This window comes from Tympanuchus pallidicinctus, unplaced genomic scaffold (genome assembly GCF_026119805.1).
Source record: "Tympanuchus pallidicinctus isolate F22 unplaced genomic scaffold, pur_lepc_1.0 scaffold27, whole genome shotgun sequence".
Taxonomy (NCBI): Eukaryota; Metazoa; Chordata; class Aves; order Galliformes; family Phasianidae; genus Tympanuchus; species Tympanuchus pallidicinctus.
Genome location: NW_026294744.1, coordinates 1972190 through 1994407, shown reverse-complemented (window position 1 = coordinate 1994407; position 22218 = coordinate 1972190). Strand labels below are relative to the sequence as shown.

Genomic DNA, 22218 nt, shown 5'->3' with positions numbered 1-22218 from the left:
CCTTCATATTATAATGTTCTCATACAGACTATGTCTATTGTGAGAGCATTCATTAAATCGTTAAAAGGAGCCTAAGCAAGTAATTATTTAGGCATCTGTCTTAAAATGAGCTGTTGGCATTTCTGTTATTTCACTTGTTGTTGTGATTTATTTATCTGTAGTCTGTTGTGCATTATTTTTGTTTTTATCTCTGCCTGAACATCATTATTTAAAACCTTGAACAGGTTTCAATATACTTTTTTGCAGTCAGTGAAATGCAAAGAGGTGATTGTAAGCATCTGCCTTTGTCACAAGCATCACTGAATGTATTTTTCTGAGATACATTTTGGTTTAAGCTTTCCAAATATTCCAGCGCGCCACTTGAAATGAGACACACTTTTTTGAAAATATGCTTGTATTGTGGTTTTACCTCCAGCATTTAGTATGAATTTTGTCTGTAAGACTGATATACAGTAATATTCATTCTTGACTGCTTTCTTTGCTCCAACTCTTCTCGAAGAAGAGAAGAGTTTCTGAATAATACATTTCTGAATAATATGGGGAAATGTAGAACATAAAGATTAAACTCATAGTAAAGAAGCATTTTTACTGGGTAAAGCTGAATATGTCTTTAGTTCACTGAACTGAATTAGACTACTTGTATGACAAAAAATTTGATATAATAGGTAACTTTAACAGTAATGGTGTATGTATTTATGGTTACTAAATATTGTGATGACTCATCATCTGCTTTTATATAAGTGTGATGCCTTGCAAATTATATATGTAGATATACTTCCTCCTTTTTAGGAAAAGATAATTAATTAAAGACTAGCCTTGTGCCCTATTTCAGTTAGAAGGACTTGGAATATCATACGATTTCTTCAGTTTCAATGATGCTGTGTCTAGACAGGATAAAGTGTAACGCTGGATGTGAAACATGCCTGAACATCTAATCATATTTCAGTCTTCATCTGGCATCACATTTTGATTAAAGGAGCAAATACTCAAATATCTGCTGTTGCCTTTGATGCAGTCACCGAACACGGTTAAGTGAGAGTACTCCTTGAGTTTAACTATGTTGTTTTCAAGATTGAGATTTGGTAACCAGTCAAGTTGTGTATAGATTTATATATCTGCAATATATTTTGTATCTATATTTAGTTTGCCACTGCTTGGCAATAGACATGTTGCTAGTCTTTCTCAGTACCTTCCCATTTTTATCCTGTTCCACTGCCTGCTTCAACTAAGCAGCTATTTTCTACCTCATTACTCAAAACTCTTTCTCCTTTCTCTGTTTCTGACTAAATTATGAGAGCAGGAACAGCTGCACTTGTTTAATGAATAAAGATATTGAAATAAATAGATAAATTACGTAGACAACTTTCTTTCAAAACTGAAAAGTATTTTCTGTTAAAGCTTGAAGTCTTCTGCCACCTTACCCAAAATTTCACTTTGACTTTTGGATGGAAAATGCATATTTGATACTGAAATTTAGTTAAAACTTTTTGTAAGAAGTAGATATCTGAATCTTACCTGCAAACTAGTAACCGACTGTTCCATGTGCTCTGAAAGGAGGGATCAAGAGACTTTTGCTGTTAGTAAGGATTCTCCGGTATCAAGCCAGATATCATGCTATTTGTAATTCTTTTCACCATTCTTCTCAAATTTCTTCCTGGAAAACAAACCGTCATTTACCTGTTTTCTGTAAGAATACAGATGCATTTGCAGGTCTTTCAGTAAAAGAGATACAAGTGTACCTGGCACAAAGGAGAAGAATGATATTTCTTGTTATAAACAGAAACAGCACCTGAAGTGTTCCACCTGAGCTGGCAGGAATAGTGGCACAATCCAAAAGCTTACTAGTACAAAGGATTCATCAGACATTAACTCTTTTTTTGCCAGATTTATATAAAAGACAACTTTTCCACCTGTAGTTTCAAATATATATATGCTTTTTTATTTAGCTTATATGGAATATATGTTTCTAGTACTTGGAATATGTAAAGACCAAAAAAGAAGATCTCTATGGTTCAGGGAAGTGTTCCTGAAAGTGATCTAAAATGCCAAGGCTTTGATTCTGTAGTCAGGTCAGCCAATCTTAAATTATAGAGCACAAATAGTTTGGCTTTGTTCACAATTGCCCTCTGGCTGCTTAGAGGGAACAGATGAACAGTAGATGTGTCCTTGTGGCTTTGTGGCATTACACTTTTTTTCTGCTTGAAGTGCTATGATAGAAAGTGTTGCACCTTGCTCTTTCCCAACCAGCACTAGGTCTTTTCTTGGAAAGTTTCCCATTTTCTGCTCTGTCAGTGCTGGTTAAACCAGAGGTGCATGAGAGATGGATGCATCCATTGTGTAGATGCAGACTAGACAACAGAGAACAGGTGGGCCTCATGTCTGTGCCTTCTCTGTAGAAGGTTATGGGAGAGAAGCAAGAGATGCTCTTAATGCCTGTATGTAGCCAAGAATCACTCCTTGATGCTGCCATGTTGATACACAGTGTAGAAAATACGTAGAAAATTATTCTTGCAAACACAGACCCAGCCTCTTTCACACTTAGGAACTGACCACTGCTAGAAACCAGTATATATATATTCTCTACTGCAGCTGAAGTCAAACACATTAGCTTAAATCATGTATGTCCAACCTTTAGTCTTGCCTGGGCTGCATTAATTGAAGAGGAATTGTCTTGGGCTGCATTTACATAGGTCGCTTAAGAAGTAATATCTCCTACTTATTTCCACAGAAATGACAACAGACACAAAGAGCACAGTCACATTGTTTGATAAAGAAAACTCACATCTACACAATGCTATTTTCCAACATAGTCACCACCATTAACTATGTGTTTTGGCCAGTGATGAACAAAAGGCGGCATACTCTGCTTGTAAAAATCTATCAGCAGAGGTGACCGATTATTGCTGTCTCCACTGCTGAAATGCACTACCCACTGCCTCACTGTGTTGCTATCCACTATTTGGTGTCTATATATATATTCAGCAAGTATTGATAAACATCAGTGGGTGCAATTTTTTTTGGCATAGAGGAGTTCATTTCTACAGCTTTGCCTCATACCCATGTCAGATGTCATTTTGTCAGACTGCCCCTTGGCTGCCATCTGTTGCACAGCAATAAAAGCTAATGTTTGATTAGTGCTTAGGGGCTGGCTGGGTTGCTTGGTGTGGCAGAGACACAGCCATTATGGTGCAGGACAGAGGGTGGGATGCATAGTGAGTTGTGTGATGCTGCACACAGCCTGCAGATTGGACATGCCTGACTTAATCCATTTGTGTTATAGACTGATAGAGCAGCTGAAAGTGGACAATTGCAGCCAAGATGCAAGACTGAAATCTTCATCTCATTTGACTTAAGTACATACATGTGTTTTTTATTTTACTACAGAAGTGAAAAGATAAAAATTTTACCTAAGCCTGAATATTTCGATAATGTCAGAATATATCACTGCGACTCTTACAGTCCAGAAGTTGTAGATGTATCATGAAATGATGAAATATAATACTTTGAAACAAATGTAAATGCAAAATATCTCTGACACTACTGGAAAAAACTGTGTTCACTTTCTTCTTTCAAATTTCCTTGAAATCAAAACATATCTGTGAAGTGTTTTAAGTAAACAAACAAATAAACCCTAGATTTCTTGAGATAACTTCTGTTAAAAACAACTTTTAGCAGTCAGATTTTGGTTTGGAACAATATACTGACTTCTTAATAAATTGAATTTTCTCCAAATTTTGGGATAGTTGGATCCAAGACTCTGATTATAAACACATTTCTCTGTATTTCTTCTCTGGTAAAAAGAGGTAAACCTTTACATTTTCTATCCTTGAGAGATTGTGGAAAAAAAAACACCAACATATTTTAAACATAGTTTCCAAGGGGCTGCCAGGCCCTAAGATTCTCTCAGAACTTAGCCTCAAAATAATTCTGGCAAAGCTTCAATATGAAAGCTGGAGTCCTTGTGTTCAAACAAAGAGTAACATAAGGCTTAGACAGATTAGTTTATACAAATATAAATCTACTAGCTTACATATAAACTTGAGCCAGGTTTATGACAAAAGGGCACAATGTTTAGCAAACTTTCCAATGTATGATGAACATTTATTTATGACAGAACAGAGAGCTAAGCAAAATAGATGGAGTTTCAATATTGTGAAAAAATTCATACTGCTGGATGCATAGTGAAAACTTTCCATGCAGAATACTGTTCACCTAACCCACTTGTTTTGTACTAAAACTTGGTTCCATCTGTTTATGTGAGGATAGAAATGTGTGTGATGTTTTAACAGCTACCACTTTACTCTCCTCTAGACAAAGTTATGCAAGAAAATTCTGGCCTAGGCATGCCCAATGAATTTGTTCAAAGCAACTAAATAGCATTTTAACTATTTACACATTCCCACCTCGATTCTGTTGTCTGGTGGCTGAAACTTACCACAATCCACGTAAAACAACAGTACACAAACAATTAGAACAGCCTCTGTTGCCTGTGACATACAGTCTAGTCTTAATCATTCATTAAATTTGATTCCAAAAATATCATGCAAACATTTTTTCAATACCATTATAAAACATTTGTGTTACAATCAATAAATACTAAATTGTACATTCAGTGCAGAAAAAAATTAAACAAAAGAATAGGGAATAAAATCAAAATGTGAAATTAAAAATGAGTGTTTGGTGTTTTTTTTTTCCTTAATAATATTGTTAATGGAATTGTATAAGAAGTACTAAGAAATGCTTTGTTTGGCTACAAATATGGAGAGGAGAAAAAAAAAAAAAGCCTTTGGTTAGCAGTTTGTGGGAATACAAGAAAAACTGTTCAGAGCAGAAGCAATGGAGCAAAATAAACATCATGAGAACCACGGACACTTCTAGAAGAAGAAAGAATGTCTCACGGCTCTGATTGGATAAGCGCTTGCGTGAACGGTTGAAGACTGTTTTGCAGAATGCTCTGTTGACATGTGAAGATGGATGGGAAAGTTGTAGGGTGGATGGGAAAGCTAGAAAAAGAAAACTTGTGAAGGTACATAAATGATGTGAGAAATTGTAATAAACGATTTGGATCGTTCACATCTGAGTCCATGCATCAGATGCTGCAGCAGCTCATTCTTCACAAATGATAAAGATTTCAGTTAAAGCATAATTATGCTCCAGTCAGGTTTTCTTAGAAATGCAAATATAATTTAAAACACTGACATTTTTAATGCTGAAATAGTGCAGGATATTTCCTATGTTCCACAGATACTTACTTTGTATCTTGTAACAAGGAAAATACTAAATAATGGCAACAGCTAGTGAGTTGTTTCCAAAGACTAATTCCTTTCTTGAGTAATTTACTATTTTTCAATATACAGTTCCCTGGCAGTACAGTACAATTCCCTGGCATCTAGAGGGAAGAATGTGGCACTTTATATTATAGCGTTAATATTTTAAACAACCCCTGATTTTCCCGCTCACATTTCAGACTGACATGGTGAAAGGAATTCAGAGTTTACCTTGTTGTTTTTTGGGTTTTTTTTTTTTTTTTGCCCTCTTCATGTCCGGTCCTTAAAACAATCAGCTTGATGCTTCTTATTAATTCCCATGTATCACCCAGTGTCTCTGTATTAAATCAAGATAAGGTTTGCTTAAAACATACACAAAACAATGCAGTTCTCTACTGCTGCAGACTTTTTATGCAGTCTTGGGCTAGACTCACAAAGAAATCATAGGGTCACAGAATCATAGAATGGTTTGGGTTAGAAGGGACCTCAAGGACCATCAGGTTCCAATTGCCCCCTGCCACAGGCAAGGTTGCTAACCTCTATATCAAGTACCAATTCCAATTGACCAAGGCTGCCTCCAGACTGGCCTTGAACACCTCCATAGATAGGGCATCCACAGTCTCTCTGGGCAGCCTGTGTAAGCACCACCCACTCTGTAAAAAAAAATTTCCCCATGACATCTAATCCCTTCTTTAGTTTAAAACCATTCTCCCTTGTTCAATCACTATCTACCCACGCAAAAAGTTGAATTCCTTCCCTTTTATAATCTCCCTTTTAAATATTGGAAAGCTATAATAAGGCCTCCCTACAGCCTTCTTGAACAAGCCCAGCTCCCTCAGCCTGTCTTCATAGGAGAGGTATTCCAGTCCTCTGATTATCTTCATGGCCTTACACTGGAACCTCTCCAAAAGATCCACATCTTCTCCTGTGCTGGTGTCCCCAAACCTGGATGCAATTCACCAGATGGCACCTCACAAATGCAGAATGGAGAGGGACTCTCACCATGTCCATCATCTCAGTCTGTATTTCATGTATATGTAAACCAAGTTTCCTGTGAAGAAAAGCATTTGTCAATCTGATTCTCTGACTGATACTTCGGTTGCTGGTACTTTGTAGAGATATCATAGGAAAAAAGACTGGAGACCTATCCAGCTTGCCACAGAAAATCATCAAGTGGTTTGCTGAGATAAAATAAAGTGACCATAGCTTACTAAGTAAATTGTAGTGGTGTTAAATACCTAAAGTGACCCTAAAGTTTAATCAGGCTTCAGTCTTAGCACACACAGAAGGCATGCACCAGCCTTATAGCTGTTCTGTGCATCCATGCTCTCTGTGAGGGATTAAAGCAGGGAGCCACGCACAAGTACCACTTCTCTGTTATCTCTACCTTTACTTTGTTTTGGTTTGTAGCAGCAGCAGTTCCTCCTGACTGTCTTTCCTTATTTTTGCTATGCTAGCAAAGACAGAGAACTAGAAGAGTGTTTGCCCAGGCACAGTTGGGATCAGAAGCTTAGTTTTCCCATATCATGGTTGAATGGTCTGTTACAAAGGCTGCTGTGTAAAAGAGATTTTTCCATTTCTGAGTCTTTCCAATAGAAAAGAGTGATCTTTTTTTCAGTCCTGGAAACAATTTAGGCATTAAGTAAAGAGAATAGCTTAGGTACTGCACACAAGCAGATATATCTAGCTTGTGAACGCCAAGCAGAAATGGCCATCTCAAGGGTGAGAGCCCTTTACTGACCATTACTGGTAACTTCCTTTTTTATTTACTGGCACACGAGCATTTTTTTTTTTTTTTTTTAAAATTAATTTGTCTCACAGACACTGTAGATGGAGACCTGAAGCATCTAGAACAAGCTTCAAGATTTCACTCCAGAAGCTCAAATCCTAACGTTTGGCATTGAAAAGCTAAGCATAATTACACTTGTCTTCCTCGCTGTGTAAATGTCTTGTTCTTTGGGTCATGTTCTTTTTACACACACTTGTTTAATATCTACCAAACTTGTTTTCATGTTGTTCTATGCTTCAACTTGTTAGAGATACAGATAGTCTTTCATATTTGCTTCAAAGATCACGCCTGTTTTTATAACTGCCTACAGATTTTGACTTTGTAGTTCTAGCACTAGAGATTTCCATTTTCAGCTGTGAAAAATACGTTGCTTACTCTCTTAAGATCAGCTAAGATGACTGCTAGAGAAACAGCAAGACCTTTTCTTTGACTCCAGTATAGCAGGATATATATCACCTATATATACCATATATACCTATAGGTACAGGTATATATATATATATGTATAGGTATATATATATATTGTAGTATATACAATATACTACATTATAGTATATATGGTATATATATATATACCTAAAGGTATAGGTGTATATATATATATATATACATATATATACTACAGTATAGCTGTGGACTGGGAGACAGATCAAATTACGTGTACAAATGCGGAACAAAAAGGCAGTCATTACCTTGATACAACTGCAGCATTAGCACCACGTAAACACAGCACGCAGATTAATATAGTAAGAGAGCAGAAGATCTACCATGTCAGTGTGCTCTACTTAACAGAGTTGCCGAGTCCTAAAGCATGGATAAAAACATAGGTAGCTGAGAATCAGTCTAGGAAAAACCATAGATTGAGGAAACAGATATAGGCTTTCTGCACAAGTGGCTACTTAGTAAGGAGTGCTGCTGTCTCATTGTGCATATGGCAACTCCTACAATGAGACCTACAGAAGTCAGCACTCTCAGAAGTGGTGGGAAGAAAGTACTCACATCTATTAGTACATTACAGAATCGATGCTGTCTAATAAAAACCTCATGGAAGGTGAGCTTGAAATCCCTAGCAGAGTGACAGGTGAAAGCACACAGGAAGACACTAAGGCAGCAGCAGAAATATACTATCTAGGTGCTGGTGTTCTTACTTAAAGGGAACAGAACTTATCATAACTCACTACATGGAAAAAATCACTCACCAATTAGTAGCTAACTTGCCAGTACATCAAACATATGAGATTCCAAACCAGATGTCTAAAGATGGCAAACATACCACCATGTTGGCAATCACACTGTATTCCAGAGGGAATCTTAATGGCCTTAACAGGCATGAGCTCTCTGTTTACATGTAGGATGTTAACCATTACAATGACTTGAAATGTCTGGCTCTGGGAATTATAGTGCAATAGGATGTACAGATTGGATTTCTTCTGAAGAAGTAGGAACCTCAGCTTGTTGTGAATGATATCACTGAAACTGCTGAAACTGCTTTGGGACTGAAAGGATTTCATACCACAAAACAGGCCATTTAAAGCACTTGCATCATCTTGCTTGTGAACTGAGATGGAAAATAAAAATGAAGAGAAATCTACCCTACTTCAACACATACATGCTTTTGTGAAAGTTGGCAGAAAATAACACCTTTAACCTTGATCTTGGCATTGATATCATCTGTATGGACTAGGATAAAGTAGCTGAAGAAAAAAAAAGTGAGAGAGGATCATTTCTCAGAGGAAATTCTAAAAAGCAAACAACTGTTTTTCTAAAACAAATGAAAAAACAACAAGCAAACAATCAACCAAACCAAACCCAGACATTCTGAAGAGTTCTATTAACAAGAGGAAATGAGCAGAGCAAGAAAGGATTTACCTGAGATCTACACAATCTGCAGTAACTGGAGATAAGTCACATTAATGCTGAAAGGAAAAAAACAACTCTATAGACTAGAAATGCATAGAATGAAAATTATATATATGTATATATATGTATATAAATAGGAGAATAGATTGTTAAAGCCTTTTTGTTGCGCATTTTATATTAATTGTCATTATGTAAGAGTACTTATTACAGCATCACCTGTTTCAGAAGTTTAAAAAAGAAAAAGAAAAAACAACCACTTCCGTTGCGCTTCATGCATGCAATAAGGCCAGCACCAGAGCAGCCACTTTAAACATGAAGCTAGATGCTCAGCTATTAACTCCTTGGTTACTTATTCAAACAAGATCAGGGCTGTGCCTGGGGATGATTCTGGTGACTAACTCGTATTTCCTACTCCTGGAACTTAGCTTAAATAGAAAAGACAGAATAGCAGAAAAGGCTACAGTGTCTCTATACCCCAAAAGAGGAGCTGGTACCTGTACAAGAGGAGCACAGTAAGAGTTACTAAATCCTGGAACTAGAAGTGAAAGATGTTTCTTTTCGTTGTGTTTGTTACGCAGAACAGCAGCGAATCGCGCTGCCACCACCCCTTAGCTGTTCAGGGTCACACGCATTTCATCCCACGTTCCAGAACATTCCCCCCGCTGTAGAGCTTCACCACAGGGACATTTATGGCAGCGGGTTGGGGCAGCGCGACCGGCCCAATTCAGGCAGTATGAGGAGGAGGTGAGCAGCTGCTCCCCACCCTGCAGCGGGCTCCCAGAGGGCCAGCAGCCGACTCACGGGGGTGGAGCAAGGCGGCTGAGCACAGCGGCGTTCCCTTTTTAGGGCTTTTTTTTTTTTTTTTTTTTTTTTTTTTTTTTTTTTTTTTTTTTTTTTGCCGGCTCAGCTCCTCCTACCCGGCAGCGATCCCTGGGGCAGAGGTGGAGCCGGCTGGGGCCGGCAGCGGCCGGGTTGGGTTTAGGGGGTCGCGATGTCCCTTGCGGAGCGACAGCGAATGGAGGAAGAGGAGGGGGAAGGAGTCGGCGGCGGGGAGGAAGTGGTTCAGATCCGGTTGGGGGACAAGTGCTACCCGGTGTGCAAGAGGAAGCTGATCGAACAGAGCGACTATTTCCGAGCCCTGTACCGTTCGGGTATGCGGGAGGCAGGGCAGGGCCAGGAAGAGCAGCTGTTGCGCGGAGGGCTGAGCGCGCTAGGACTCGAGCTGGTGCTGGACTTCATCAACACTTCCTGCCTGGCCTGGTTGGAGCAGGAGGGTGAGGAGGAGCCCCCTCTGCTAGAGGAGCTGGTGGAGGCCGCCTCCTATCTGCAGGTCACTCCCCTGCTGCGCTTGCTGCTCTCCCAGGTGCGACTGGGCAACTGTCTGGAGCTACACCACTTGGCCCAGGTCTATGGCCTGCAGGACCTGCACGATGCCTGTTTGGACTTCATGGCTTCCCATTACCACCAGGTGCTGCGCAGGCCCGATACCCACCTCCATCTGCCTCACGCTCTCCAACAGCACCTGAAGGAGAGGCGGATGAGAGGCACTGCCACTCTGGTGGCCATTGGGGACTTCATGGGTACCTCATCCCTGGGCCTGTCCCCAGGCTGTCACCCACAGCCAGAGGCCCCGTGGTCCATGCTGAGGTACAACGAGGAAGCAGAGCAGTGGCTACCCCTGGCCAACAACCTACCTCCAGATCTGGTGAATGTGCGAGGCTACGGGTCGGCCATGCTGGACAACTATCTCTTCATCATTGGGGGGTACCGGATCACCACCAGTCAGGAAATCTCAGCTGCCCATTGTTACAACCCTTGCCTAAATGAGTGGAGTCAGCTGGCTTCAATGAACCAGAAGAGGTAACCTCTGCACCCTGGTGTGCACATGCGTCCCTATCTGTTTTCAAAACAGAGACTGCTGAGTCACCTGGAGTTGGACAGACGCAACCTTACAAGTAGTGATTCAGAGCTGTCTCTTGCACCGTGTGATGGGAAGGACTGAAGGGTTTGGCAGTAGCATGGCAGTCTAAAGGCTTTGGCTTTGCTGGCAGCAGCCCCCCAGCTGTGGCACAGCTTGGCAGCCTCTACTTCTTGGTGACCCTAGAATCTGGCACAGGGAGCTGCTATAGGAAGAGTGAGGAGAATGGGACTGTGAGCAAATGCAGGTGATTGAAGCCACAGCTGTGGGGAAATGGGGATTAGGCATCAGCTGAGTACTGAGATGTGGCCATCTGCCATATGTGGTCACTTTCACCTCTGTGTAAAGTAATGGTGGATTCCCATTTTTCCTTTAAATCCTAGTGTTCTAGGAGCTCCGGTCTCTCTAAACAGCCATCAGTACTGGTAGTTGAAATTCCATTTAAGATAACAAAACAACACAAAAGAAAAATCTATTGTTTTTTTGTAAATTTTAGCTTCAGTACTCTACGTGGTAAGAAGTTTTACTACTCATAATAGAGGTGTTCAGTCCATTAGAGCTAGGGATTGCTGAAAAAGATTGCTGTTAGTTTGTACTTTTATAAAAATCCCAGTGTTTCGTAGGTCTGCATTGTTGTGAAGTGTTTACCAGAAAAAAATGGCAGGAAGATAGTCAGAAATTTCTCAATTTATGAGACTATTTGGACCTAGTAAACATTCAGCATCTTGATTTATTTATTTATTTTTCTTTTAATGTTTCTGATGAAGTTGCTATTCAGAAACTTGTTTAGGAAGCTAGTGTTGATGAAGACCCAAGAAGAGTCCTTCTCCCCAGGAAAGGCTGTGGCTGCTCAGCCTTAGTCGTGTTGAAGAGTCATCAAAATACAGGCTTTTACTTCATTGAAACAAAATATCATAAATAAATTTTCTAGGTATTTCATTTTAGAAAAAAGTGTTTAATTTTTTTTTTTCTTCTGTATCAGAATCAGAGCTGAAGTAAGTAGGGAGTCTAGAATTTGCTTAAGAATGAAAATTCTTTTCTGTCCAGCAAATTGAAGTAGCAGCCAGAGACCCCAACCATTGGCATAAATGCTTTGAATTAGTGTAGTAAATCTGTAATCTCTCTTCCAGTTGAGCTTGCATGCTAAAATGCCTCAAAAACAGAGGTTTGACCTAAAATGACCAATTTTCTACTTCAAGCTTCTTTCACTGCCTGTTTTTATCATTATGAGAAATTCACTGAAATTTTGCCTACCTGGTCAGTCACTGGAATTGATTGGGAACATAGAGTGTGTCTGGTTTGTTGGAAAGACACTGTACAAATAACTGCTATGAGGTGTTTAGCTTTTAAACACTGTGAACAGCTCTTTCTGTGTGCGTATTTCTTGCAGTCTGTTGGTAATCTCTGGAGGCACCTTTGGGGACTGAGCTGTTTTGGTAGGCCTGGTCTATACAGCATTGCCTGCCAAAATTGCAGAAACCACGTTAGACTCAGTAGAAAAGACTGACAGATCAAACCAATCAGTGCCTCCTGTAGAAGCCCTGTTTTGATCAAATTATGAATTTTGGTATTGGTTTGCATGGTGTCCATAACAAGGTAGGTGTTACTATGTGAAATAACTCTGCAGCATGGCAAATGAGAGGGGTTTTAAAAATGTATTGTTAAAGGCCCTTTTTTTTTTTTTTTTTTTTTTTTTTTTCACTTTATTACCTGACTGTTCAAATTCTAGATGAGACTTTTGCTTTCACACTTTCCCATTTTTTCTAGGATATGTAGTCATTATATGAAAGAAATAAATGATTGATTTCTCCTTTTATTAATATTTTCATCTGCACTACCTTGCCAACAATCTTTAAGCCCACAACACCTGGCAGGTGTTACTCAGCGTGGGATTTCATGTTGGCAATTTATGTCGGAAAAGGAGCATGCAAATAGATTTTTTGAAATAGTCACCAGTCTTACATTTCAGTGTAGCAATTGCAGGCTGAAAGGGGCAAACATCATATTGCCTTCTAGGCTGGATGGCAGCTAATGAGGATGTAGCTTCATGAATAAAGAGTAGGGGAAATCTTTCATGGAAACTCTACTAATCCCATCATAAAAGTTGTTAACTTCAACATCTTTGTGGAGTCTCAACCCTGAAGTCTTTTTTTTCTTTTTTTAGCTTCTCTAACCTAACATTTAATCTCTCTGAAACTACCAGATTGACTAGCTGAGCAGCTTGTGGCCAAAATCCAAAAAAGGATGGCTTGTGCTATGGGAGATAAGAAGGGGAAAGGAATTTTTGTACTCAGTGTTTACATTCAACAGGAGCAGCACTGATTCCAATCTACTGATTAGATGAGATGTAGTTTGCTTCGTATTGCATTTTTAGTTTGTTGTGCTGCAGTAAAAACAAGCAGAGCAGTTGCCTAGTATACTGCTTAGGTAACTGGCTTGTTTGCCTGTCTACCAAGTTAGTTGATGTCAGCTGATACAATTACATATTGTGGGTGTGTCTTTTACAAACCTTGAGAGAAAGTTCTACTTCTCACTGAAGTGGGTTTGACTTCAGACAGCATTTTAGCAGTATTTAGATTTGGCCTTTGTGACTGGAACCATGTGTTGGCTTTAAGAGAAGAATGAGAAGAATAAGAGTTACGGATATAGTTATGGATATAACTGTGTTTATTTCATTTGAATCAAGTATTTTGCCTTCAAGGAACTTGTGAATCCTAAAATTTAACTTTAACTATTTAACTCTTTAACTATTTGTTTTATTATAATGTAGAAACTGAGGATGTTGAGATTCATTATGCATTATGCACGCATAGGTGAAATATACCCAACTTACCTCTAAATAGAAAAAAACTGTCAGATATATGCTGAATACTCTGGTTTGTGTTATAGCTTTTAGTTCTTTCTAGGCATAGAGATTTTACTACAATCATTTTAAATTCATTTATAATAGGTAGCTCCCATATATTATTCCTGCAATGCCCATGTAAATTTGAGAAAATATGTCCTTTTTTTACGTACAAAAATTGGATAAAATAATTTGCCCAGGTTCATAGGGAGCTGGTGTCTGAGCCAGGAATTTCTCATCATCTGAGGCTAAGTCTGATGCCAGCCATAACTAATCCCTAACAGATCATAGTTTCTAGATCTCTAATTTTTTTTTCATTCTAGAGGTGTTGCTGTGCTTGGAATAGTGTCTTCAGAGAACTACATGGACTTCTTTGAGGAAGAAACTTCATGTAAAGGTTGCCTAAGACTACTTGGGGTCTTTGGGGATAGGAAGGTAATAAGGAAATTTGAGGTTCAAGTCATGTATTTCAGTACCTTTCCATACTCTTTTTTTTTTCTTTTTTTTTCTTTCTTATGCTAGCAGCTTAAATTGGCCATGTAGAAATAATACAGGATTTCTACTGCATGTTCCAGTCACAGCTGTGTATTTCATGTTTATTTTCTTTCAGCACTCTCATGGCAGATAAATCTTCTAGTCTTGGAAGACCCTTTTAAGCCCCTGGCTGAGATTATATACGTGCACTTTGAATATGGTTTTTGTGAGCCTTCTCTGCCTGAACTGCTGCCACTCTGGGGACTCTTACAGGAATGCAAGAGAGAATGTTCCTAGGGATTGGTAATGGGTTAGGAGACTTCCTCTTTCTTTTTTTTGTGTTTTTTTTTTTTTTTAAATAATTTTTTTTCCTCTTTAAAATTGCACTTTGCTGGGGGTGAAAATAGTTTTTTTCAAAAATTTTCAGGTAAAAAATATACATGTCACATCTATCACAAATATATCATCCGTGCTTCCAAAGCTCAAGTATGGAAGCAGTGTGTTCTGCAGTCATATAAAGGATGTATAAAGAATAGTTCATGCAATAAATGCTAAGTGCTTTGGAAGTAACTTATTTCCATACTTAGCTACCTCCCTGATCAGAAAATCCTCTCAAATTTCTAAGCTAACTTTTTATATACTAAATGAGTAAGGTCACTGTCAGTGAACAAAATAGGACTTGCTCTCTTCTTCATAGCCAGTGGTCTCTTATAGACAGGTTATATGGTTGTTAATGCAATCCTGAGCAACCTACACTTTTCACAAAATGTTTGGAAAGTTATGCATTCTGACTGTTTGGTCCTTGTACATTAGATTCTTTTTCCTTCCTGCATGAAGCACTCTGCACTTCTTTCAATGAATGAAAAAAGTTGTAATTTGAACTGCTGTAGAACCTGCTCTTGATTGTGTTCCTGGGACAACTTTCAAGAGGAAATGAACATCTTTAGAAGACGTAGCCATGTCCCGACAAGAAGGGATAATCACTGGAGAGTATTTCATGTTCCTGAGTTTAGGTAACTCACATAAGTGAGTGGAGAGAGCTGGCTCCATGTTTGTTGTTGTTGTTTCCAGCTTCTCCACCACATTGAGAGTGTAAAAACACACAAAGTATTTCTTAATATTCTCTCTCCATAAAAACACCTGCTGTTACTGGCAAGGAAAGGTGAATGGGAGTTGTTTTTCATAATGTATTGGGCTGTTGTCCAAACATTCATGTAAAGCATGCTAATAGGTACTTGTTGCAGCTTTTGAGTAACATATCCCATAAATCTGAGATACTTGCACTGATTGTCATCCATTTTAATGAATGTTGGAAGTGGTTGAATCACTCGAGCAGGAGTTAAAATTATTGACTTACCAGAGAAGCGAGTGTCAATTAGGAAACCTGAATTCTTATGTATTTGGACACCTGTTTTTCACGTCTTATCTTCTAGAAGTTATAGCATGTACAAGTGCTACTCTGAAAGTAATGTCTCATATTTTGTTACGTTAGTCCACAGCATCTGAGGTGGATGCTGGTGGTATGGCAGTACAAGTTGAACCATCCTGTTGATAGGCCATTAAATTTTGTTGCCGTGTGACAGATGGCAGCAACGAAACAGTTTGACAAAATGGCATCTGGCATGGAAGTGCCTATGAAACAGAGGTGTGAAACTGAATTCCTCCACACAGGAAAAAATGGCACCTAAATTGACATCCATTGAGGGTTGCTGAACGTATGGAGACCAAACAATGGATGTAAGCATAGTGAGGTGGTGAGTGGTGTGTTTCAGCAGTGGTAACAGCAACAGTGTGTCACTTCTGTTGGTGTGGATAAAAATCCATATACGTGCAGCATGCATGCTCCTTTTCGTTGCTGGAGAGTGCATAGTTAGTGGTGGTAACCATGTTGAAAGAAGGTGTTCAGTAGCTGAGAATTTGCTCTGTCAAATAGTATTATTGTTCTCTTTGTATCTATTGCAGTTCTACAGAAATAAACAGGAGGCATTACTTTTGCAGCAATTAGGATATTAAATGTTACTTGAAAATTTTAATAATGAAACACCATCTCTGTGTGTACGAAATCATTTTGTAAGCCAAAAACCCTGTACCATCTCCATCATGGACACAAAGTTGCAGACTTTCTAATGTTGATTTTAAAGGATGTTTGGAAAATGAAGTTTTACTATGGTTTGGGTTGTTTGTGGTGGTGGTGGTTTGTTTGTTCTTTTTTGTCTCTGCTAGTTTATGGACTTTTTTTCTCCATCATAAGTCTTACAGGAGATAGATTACTTTAAAAATAATTATGTTTTTGAAATGATTATCCTCATTTTGTGCCCACAATTGATCACCATAAAAAAAAAAAAAAAAACAAAAACAAGGGCAATTAATTCCTTCAAAGAAGCTTTTTAGTTTTCAGAGCTTTCTCAGGATGACAGGAACAGAATGATTCCATCTGGAAACAATTTTTTTTTTTTTTTTTCCTGAATACATTTAATGAAAAGAAGTTGCAGAACAGTCTGCAGCTGGAGGTTTGTTTTGTCCAGATAAAACCCTGCAAAACTGCTTGGTGGTAAGTTTTTAATCTTGGATTCATGGGGAATGAAATTTACTTTACAGCTCAGCAGGCCAGTGCAGTGCTAAAGCACCACAGATTTGCAGATATAATGCAGTTCCCCATTTGTTTTTGTGTTAATCTGTTGCACACCAATGACTTTCATGCACTTAGTTAATCAGGATACTGTGTGGTAAAATCTCGTGGATTTGGCTTGAGATGGGCAGTACAGAAGGAATAACCTTGCTTAGATGATGGCATAGATTTGTGAGCAGGACTGTTTCTGAAGAAAGACTTTATGAGACCATCTTCCACAGCCAAAAGGGACAGATTGAACTTCAGATCCTACATGCTTGCATTCTGCTATCCACAGACTACTTATTTCTGTATTGACTTAAAACTGTGAGATATAAGGCTTCTTGCACTTCAGTAACTGGGCAGTTACCCTTTGTTATGGATAAAATATAACAACCTAATTAAGTAGAATAAGAAATAAAAACAGATCATCATCTATGAAGTGCAGTGTATTTTGTTCAGCTATGAATGGAACATTAATTTACAGATACATCTTCCTTCATTGGGATGGAGAGTGTCTTTAGCAGTCTAAATTAATGCTAAATGAGGTACAGGAGTTTCTCTTTTTTCTCTAGTGCAGGATGCAATTCAGTGTTTGCCACATTACATTTCTATTTGTTAAGGTTATTAAAGAGACTGTATAACAGAATGTGTATGCATTCCTACACTTGACAGTCCTGTTTGATATTTCTGTAATTTTAACTGAAATATCTTCTTGACTGTGTTTGTATACATAATATATTTGTCTGTGCTAAAGGTACTTCAGTAAAATGTACTTCAGTATTAAAAATGAGTCATCTACCGAACAGGTTAGTTAATGAAACATTTTCAGCTCAAACTGCCATAGACTGAAATCCAAAATAAAATATTAATTAGTCTCAGCATCAGCATCATTTATATCAAAATGCCACTGTTTGCTGTCCTGAAAAATTAAAGTGTAATTACAGAATTTTGAACATGCACTGGACACTTCAGATTCTGTAAAATATTAATTGATACAATGTGATGATAAATGTGTTGGAGCCTGATTGGGAAGAAGTTTCTTTCTTCTGTTTTTCTGTACATTTGTTTAACCTATTTCAGTGCTGCGATCTTTGTCTTTCAGGTCAAATTTTAAGCTGTTGGCTGTAAATGGAAAGCTCTATGCCATTGGCGGTCAATCCCTTTCCAATGTGGAGTGCTATAACCCAGAAAATGACTGGTGGAGTTTTGTAGCATCCATGCCAAATCCTCTTGCAGAATTCTCAGCTTGCGAGTGCAAGGGCAAGATTTACGTTATTGGAGGATACACCACACGAGGTAGAAAGCTTTTTTATTATTATTTTCAACTGGTGTCATGAAACAAACCCGTGAAATGAAATAAAAAAAATTAGTTCTGTTGTACTGGCATCAGGTTGTGGGTTTTTTCACAGTCTGTACCTAGGAGCTGTAATTCTGCATGCCAAACATAGGTACTTGAAAACCAGATAGCTGTCTGTAATTTCCCATATGACTAACTGCTATTCGAACATGCAACTCTGCTCTTTGATAAAATAGACCAGTCGGTACTGCAGAATGCAGCTTAGTCCTTCTCCTCTTAGATTTTGGTCATATAGTAGAAAGAAAGTTCTCAACAGGTAGACCTTTGTGGAAAAATATGCAAGCGCAATATAAACAATATAGACTTCTAAATATTTGTTATAGTTCATATAGCATTTCATTTTTTGTTTTTGTTTTCTTGTGCATATAAAAAAAACTTGGGCTTTGTATTGAGTAAATGAGGGCTACATCACAGAGTTCCATTTCATGTGCCTTGTGTCAAATAGTAGCATCCCGTTTTTTCCTCAGAAGTTTACTGCTGTGGAAAGACATGGGAACTTAATGTTTCCAGGAATGTTGGGATTTTTTTTGCCACCCTAGTGAGTCAGGGAATTATTCATTGTTTATAGGCAAAGATCATTTATATGTGGATTTTTGATCAGCATTTTTATATAGCACTGTTAATATGTTTCCTATTTTTTTCTTTATTTAATGTGGATTAAGTGTACAGGAAGATGAGTAATAAGCAATGACCAAAGGTCATTACAGTGCAAGAAAATGCTGTAGCAGCACCTGCAAAGCCATGCTGCTCATGAACTTCATTTATGACAGTTATATTTATGGCTATCTATACCTGTGCTCTTACATAACTTGTTAGTGTGTCACCATCTGCTGTTCCACTTTGGAGTTCGTCTGGAGGTCACTGTGCAGAATAGCTTGTAATACAGAGCTGATTTTATTGAAAAACCAAACTGGAGTCTGCAAGCCTGTTACCACTTGTCACTTGGGTTTGTATTTAAGTTCTGGTCTCTGGAGGTTGAAACTGAATTTACTAGCTAAAAGCTCATGCACATTCTTTGTTAATTTAGTGAAGCCTTCAATGAGGATGCTGCCCTGGACTACCCGGCAGTAAAATCAGAGAGGTAGTGTGACAATTTTGCAGGATAACAGTGTTGCAAACACATCCAATGAGTTGTAGCTGAAGCAGAGATAGGACTTCAGCTTCTCTCTCTACTTTCATTTGGTACTGTTGCATGGATTTCCTGGTCTCTAAGTGAGTTTGACCTAGTGCATTTCTCTCTTTATGAGGTACTGAAAATGAGCCCTTAGGTTATCCATGCCTCTTGATGGAATATAGCTGGCTTTATGGATGTTATTCCCTAAAACTTTGATTTGTGGATTGAAATGCAAAGTTCAGCTTGTATGATAAATCACCACTTGACAGCTATTAATGAAGCATACAATTATTATGATAATTTGATTTATCTGTGATCACCAAGCAGAGTGTTGTTCAATTTACCTTTTCATTAAAAATATCTTGCATGTCAATCAGAGGCAAAATCACAATTATTAGGTAATAGCTAGGATTTATGCTGCTAAAGTGTACTTTACCAGATCATTTGCATCATTCAATAGGACAGCAGCAGCTGAATTTTTCCTGCTATGGTAGAATAAAATGTCCTAGCTTTATCACTAGGGACAAAGACTCACTTCATGAATGGAAAGAATACTCCTCCATAATTGCCATTTATTTATTTGTAAATCTCTCTCCTCTGTTTCAGATAGGAATATGAACATCTTGCAATACTGTCCTACTTCTGATTCTTGGACCAACTTTGAACTCTGTGATGTCCATGTTCGGAAACAACAGATGGTCTCTGTTGAAGAAACAATCTATCTAGTAGGAGGTTGTATTCATGAACTTGCACCAAACCAAAAGTCCAGCCAAAGTGAAGATGTGTTAACTGTGCAGTCTTATAACACTGCTACCAAAGAATGGCTCTACCTCAAAGAGAACGCATCAAAGTCGGGTCTTAACTTGACTTGCACTCTACACAATGATGGAGTTTATATATTGAGTAGGGATATTACTTTATCTACGAGCTTGGAGCACCGTGTTTTTCTGAAGTACAATATATTTACAGACAGCTGGGAGTCACTGAGACGCTTTCCAGCCTTTGGACAGAACATACTGATCTGTTCTATGTATTTGCCTGATGTGTGAGATGTGTAATGGCATCAGGTTTTTCTTTGCAGCTCATTAATCATTCTCAGAAGACATATTACTCCTTCTGTGTAATTCCAGTTTCAGAATGTAATACCTATGTGATTGCATAACATAGGTATAAAATACAGATTCTTCTCTTAAAAAGTTTCGAAATCCGTTATTAAGAGCAATAGCTCTAGAAATGGTTCTAAGGTTTCAGTTTAATTTTCTTTTATTTTGTATTTAAATTTCACTTAAACATAAATTTTTATGTTGGTAACTAATGAAGGATATAGTTCCAAAGGCAAAACTGGTTATTCTCATTTTATTCTCCATCATTATAGACAACGCAGAAGAGAGAGTACACATGGTGAAAGTGACTATCATTAAATAAAATAAATGCTATGTAAAATACTGTATATAAGAGAAATCAAAAAAGGAATTTTTTTAAAATACAATTTTTACACAAACTGTGTTCTATTGAACGCATAATGTTAAAAATTGCTTACACTCTCATGTTATTCTCTCTTCTACAGTCACAAGTGAGAGTTTCAAGGGTTCCAGCAAGTAGATATCACCAAGAAACATCCCCTGAGTTTTTTTTTTCATAAAATGCTTCACGAGGGACTGGGAAGAATTACCTGGAGACTGAAGTTTCTATCTGGATTTTAGACATTGCTTTAATGGCAGTTAGCAGAATTTATGGTTGCCATTATGACAAAGGTAAAAAGTCTGCAAATTCAAATGAAGGAGTTTGCTCATCTTTCAGAAGATATTCAGTTTTAGTTATCCTGTTTTCTGCAGTGCTGAATGTTAAAAATCAAATTATAGAAACAAAGAAACAGGTGTTAGCAGCAAGCTGCGTTGTAGGAAGATATACATGAGTACACACTGCGGTGAATCTGCAGCAGGCACTTACTGCTTGATAACAGTCACCTAGGGCAAAAGAGGAGACTGAATCACTTGATGGTCAGGGTTCATTTTGTAAACAACTTCCTTATGACACCAGCTCTAACAGGTGTATGTGGATGTTGACTTTCTTGTTTTACCAGTAGCCTGATAGATAAAACCAGTTTGCTACCTGAAGTTTGTTAGTTTCTCCAAAGAACATAAGGGAATAGTCGCCGTAGATTCTCATTTGTGTTTCCTAGATTCTACGTATTGCTTGAGACTCTTCTCTTTTTGGAGCCTTCCTCCTGAAGGCCTTGGTTGTTATCACGGGAAGGTTTCACAACTGCAGCCTTTGGGAAAGAGAGAACCGGATTAGGCATATATTGAACAGATTGCACTGATGTTGATTTTGTGCCAGCTCTTTCTCAAAATGATGATATGTTATTCACTTGAATATGTTCAAGGGGAGATATTTTTTCCCGCTTTTGAAATTCAAGAATCTGAATTGACTTTTGAAAATGGATGCCTATTGTGCAGAGAAGGAAAAGACTGCAATGGTTCCCCCAAGGTTCTTTTAACTCCCATCTTTTCCATGGTCTTGAAATAAATTGAAGCTAAAAGAACTATCAGACAACTATCTCTCACACATTTTGTGCTTAGGTGCGTAACTTTGATGCTTCTGATCATGTATAGCAACCCAAATAGAAAATTCCAGGAAACTCTGTTTGTCTAGTGTGGACACTAACCAAGGTACTTTGAATATCCAGAATTAACCTTCTGGGTGGTATTTTTGCAGTCTGGCAGAGCATGTTATGCTTAAGCCCCAGATAGTGTCTGCCATTCATCTGTATGCATGAATTTCACGAGTTTTAGCCTTTGTCTATTTGTTAGTTTTCATTCCTTTGAAAACTTCATGCACTGAGCGGCTGCTGTGTTATGACAGTTGCATCAGACCAAACAATGGCTTTTCTACAATGAAGAAATAGGGTGACTTTCCTAAAATTCTTAAGTGATTTGTTTTTAACTTTTATAAGTGTTTTACAATAAATATAAGCACTGTT

General features: G+C 38.2%; 2 protein-coding genes across 5 annotated transcripts in view; one reads left to right on the top strand and one right to left on the bottom strand.

Annotated features, from left to right (window-relative positions):
• Positions 1–10708, bottom strand: part of MANSC4 (MANSC domain containing 4) — a 26286-nt gene extending 15578 nt beyond the window's left edge. Inside the window, exons 1-4 of one of the 4 annotated variants that reach the window (XM_052690555.1) lie at positions 7749–7840; positions 6077–6318; positions 5499–5604; positions 1516–1654 (exon numbers count right to left, since the gene is read on the bottom strand). The gene's annotated coding sequence lies outside the window, so the exon portion shown is untranslated. Of the gene's footprint in view, positions 1–1515; positions 1655–5498; positions 5605–6076; positions 6319–7748; positions 7841–10610 lie in introns of those variants that run through there. The other 3 variants (XM_052690556.1, XM_052690554.1, XM_052690557.1) reach the window with 3 other exon arrangements.
• KLHL42 (kelch like family member 42) lies at positions 9893–22218 on the top strand. Its single transcript, XM_052690542.1, has 3 exons — positions 9893–10776; positions 17867–18060; positions 19842–22218. Exons 1-3 carry the CDS (start codon positions 9908–9910, stop codon positions 20282–20284), a joined length of 1506 nt encoding a protein of 501 aa, XP_052546502.1. The 5' UTR covers positions 9893–9907; the 3' UTR covers positions 20285–22218.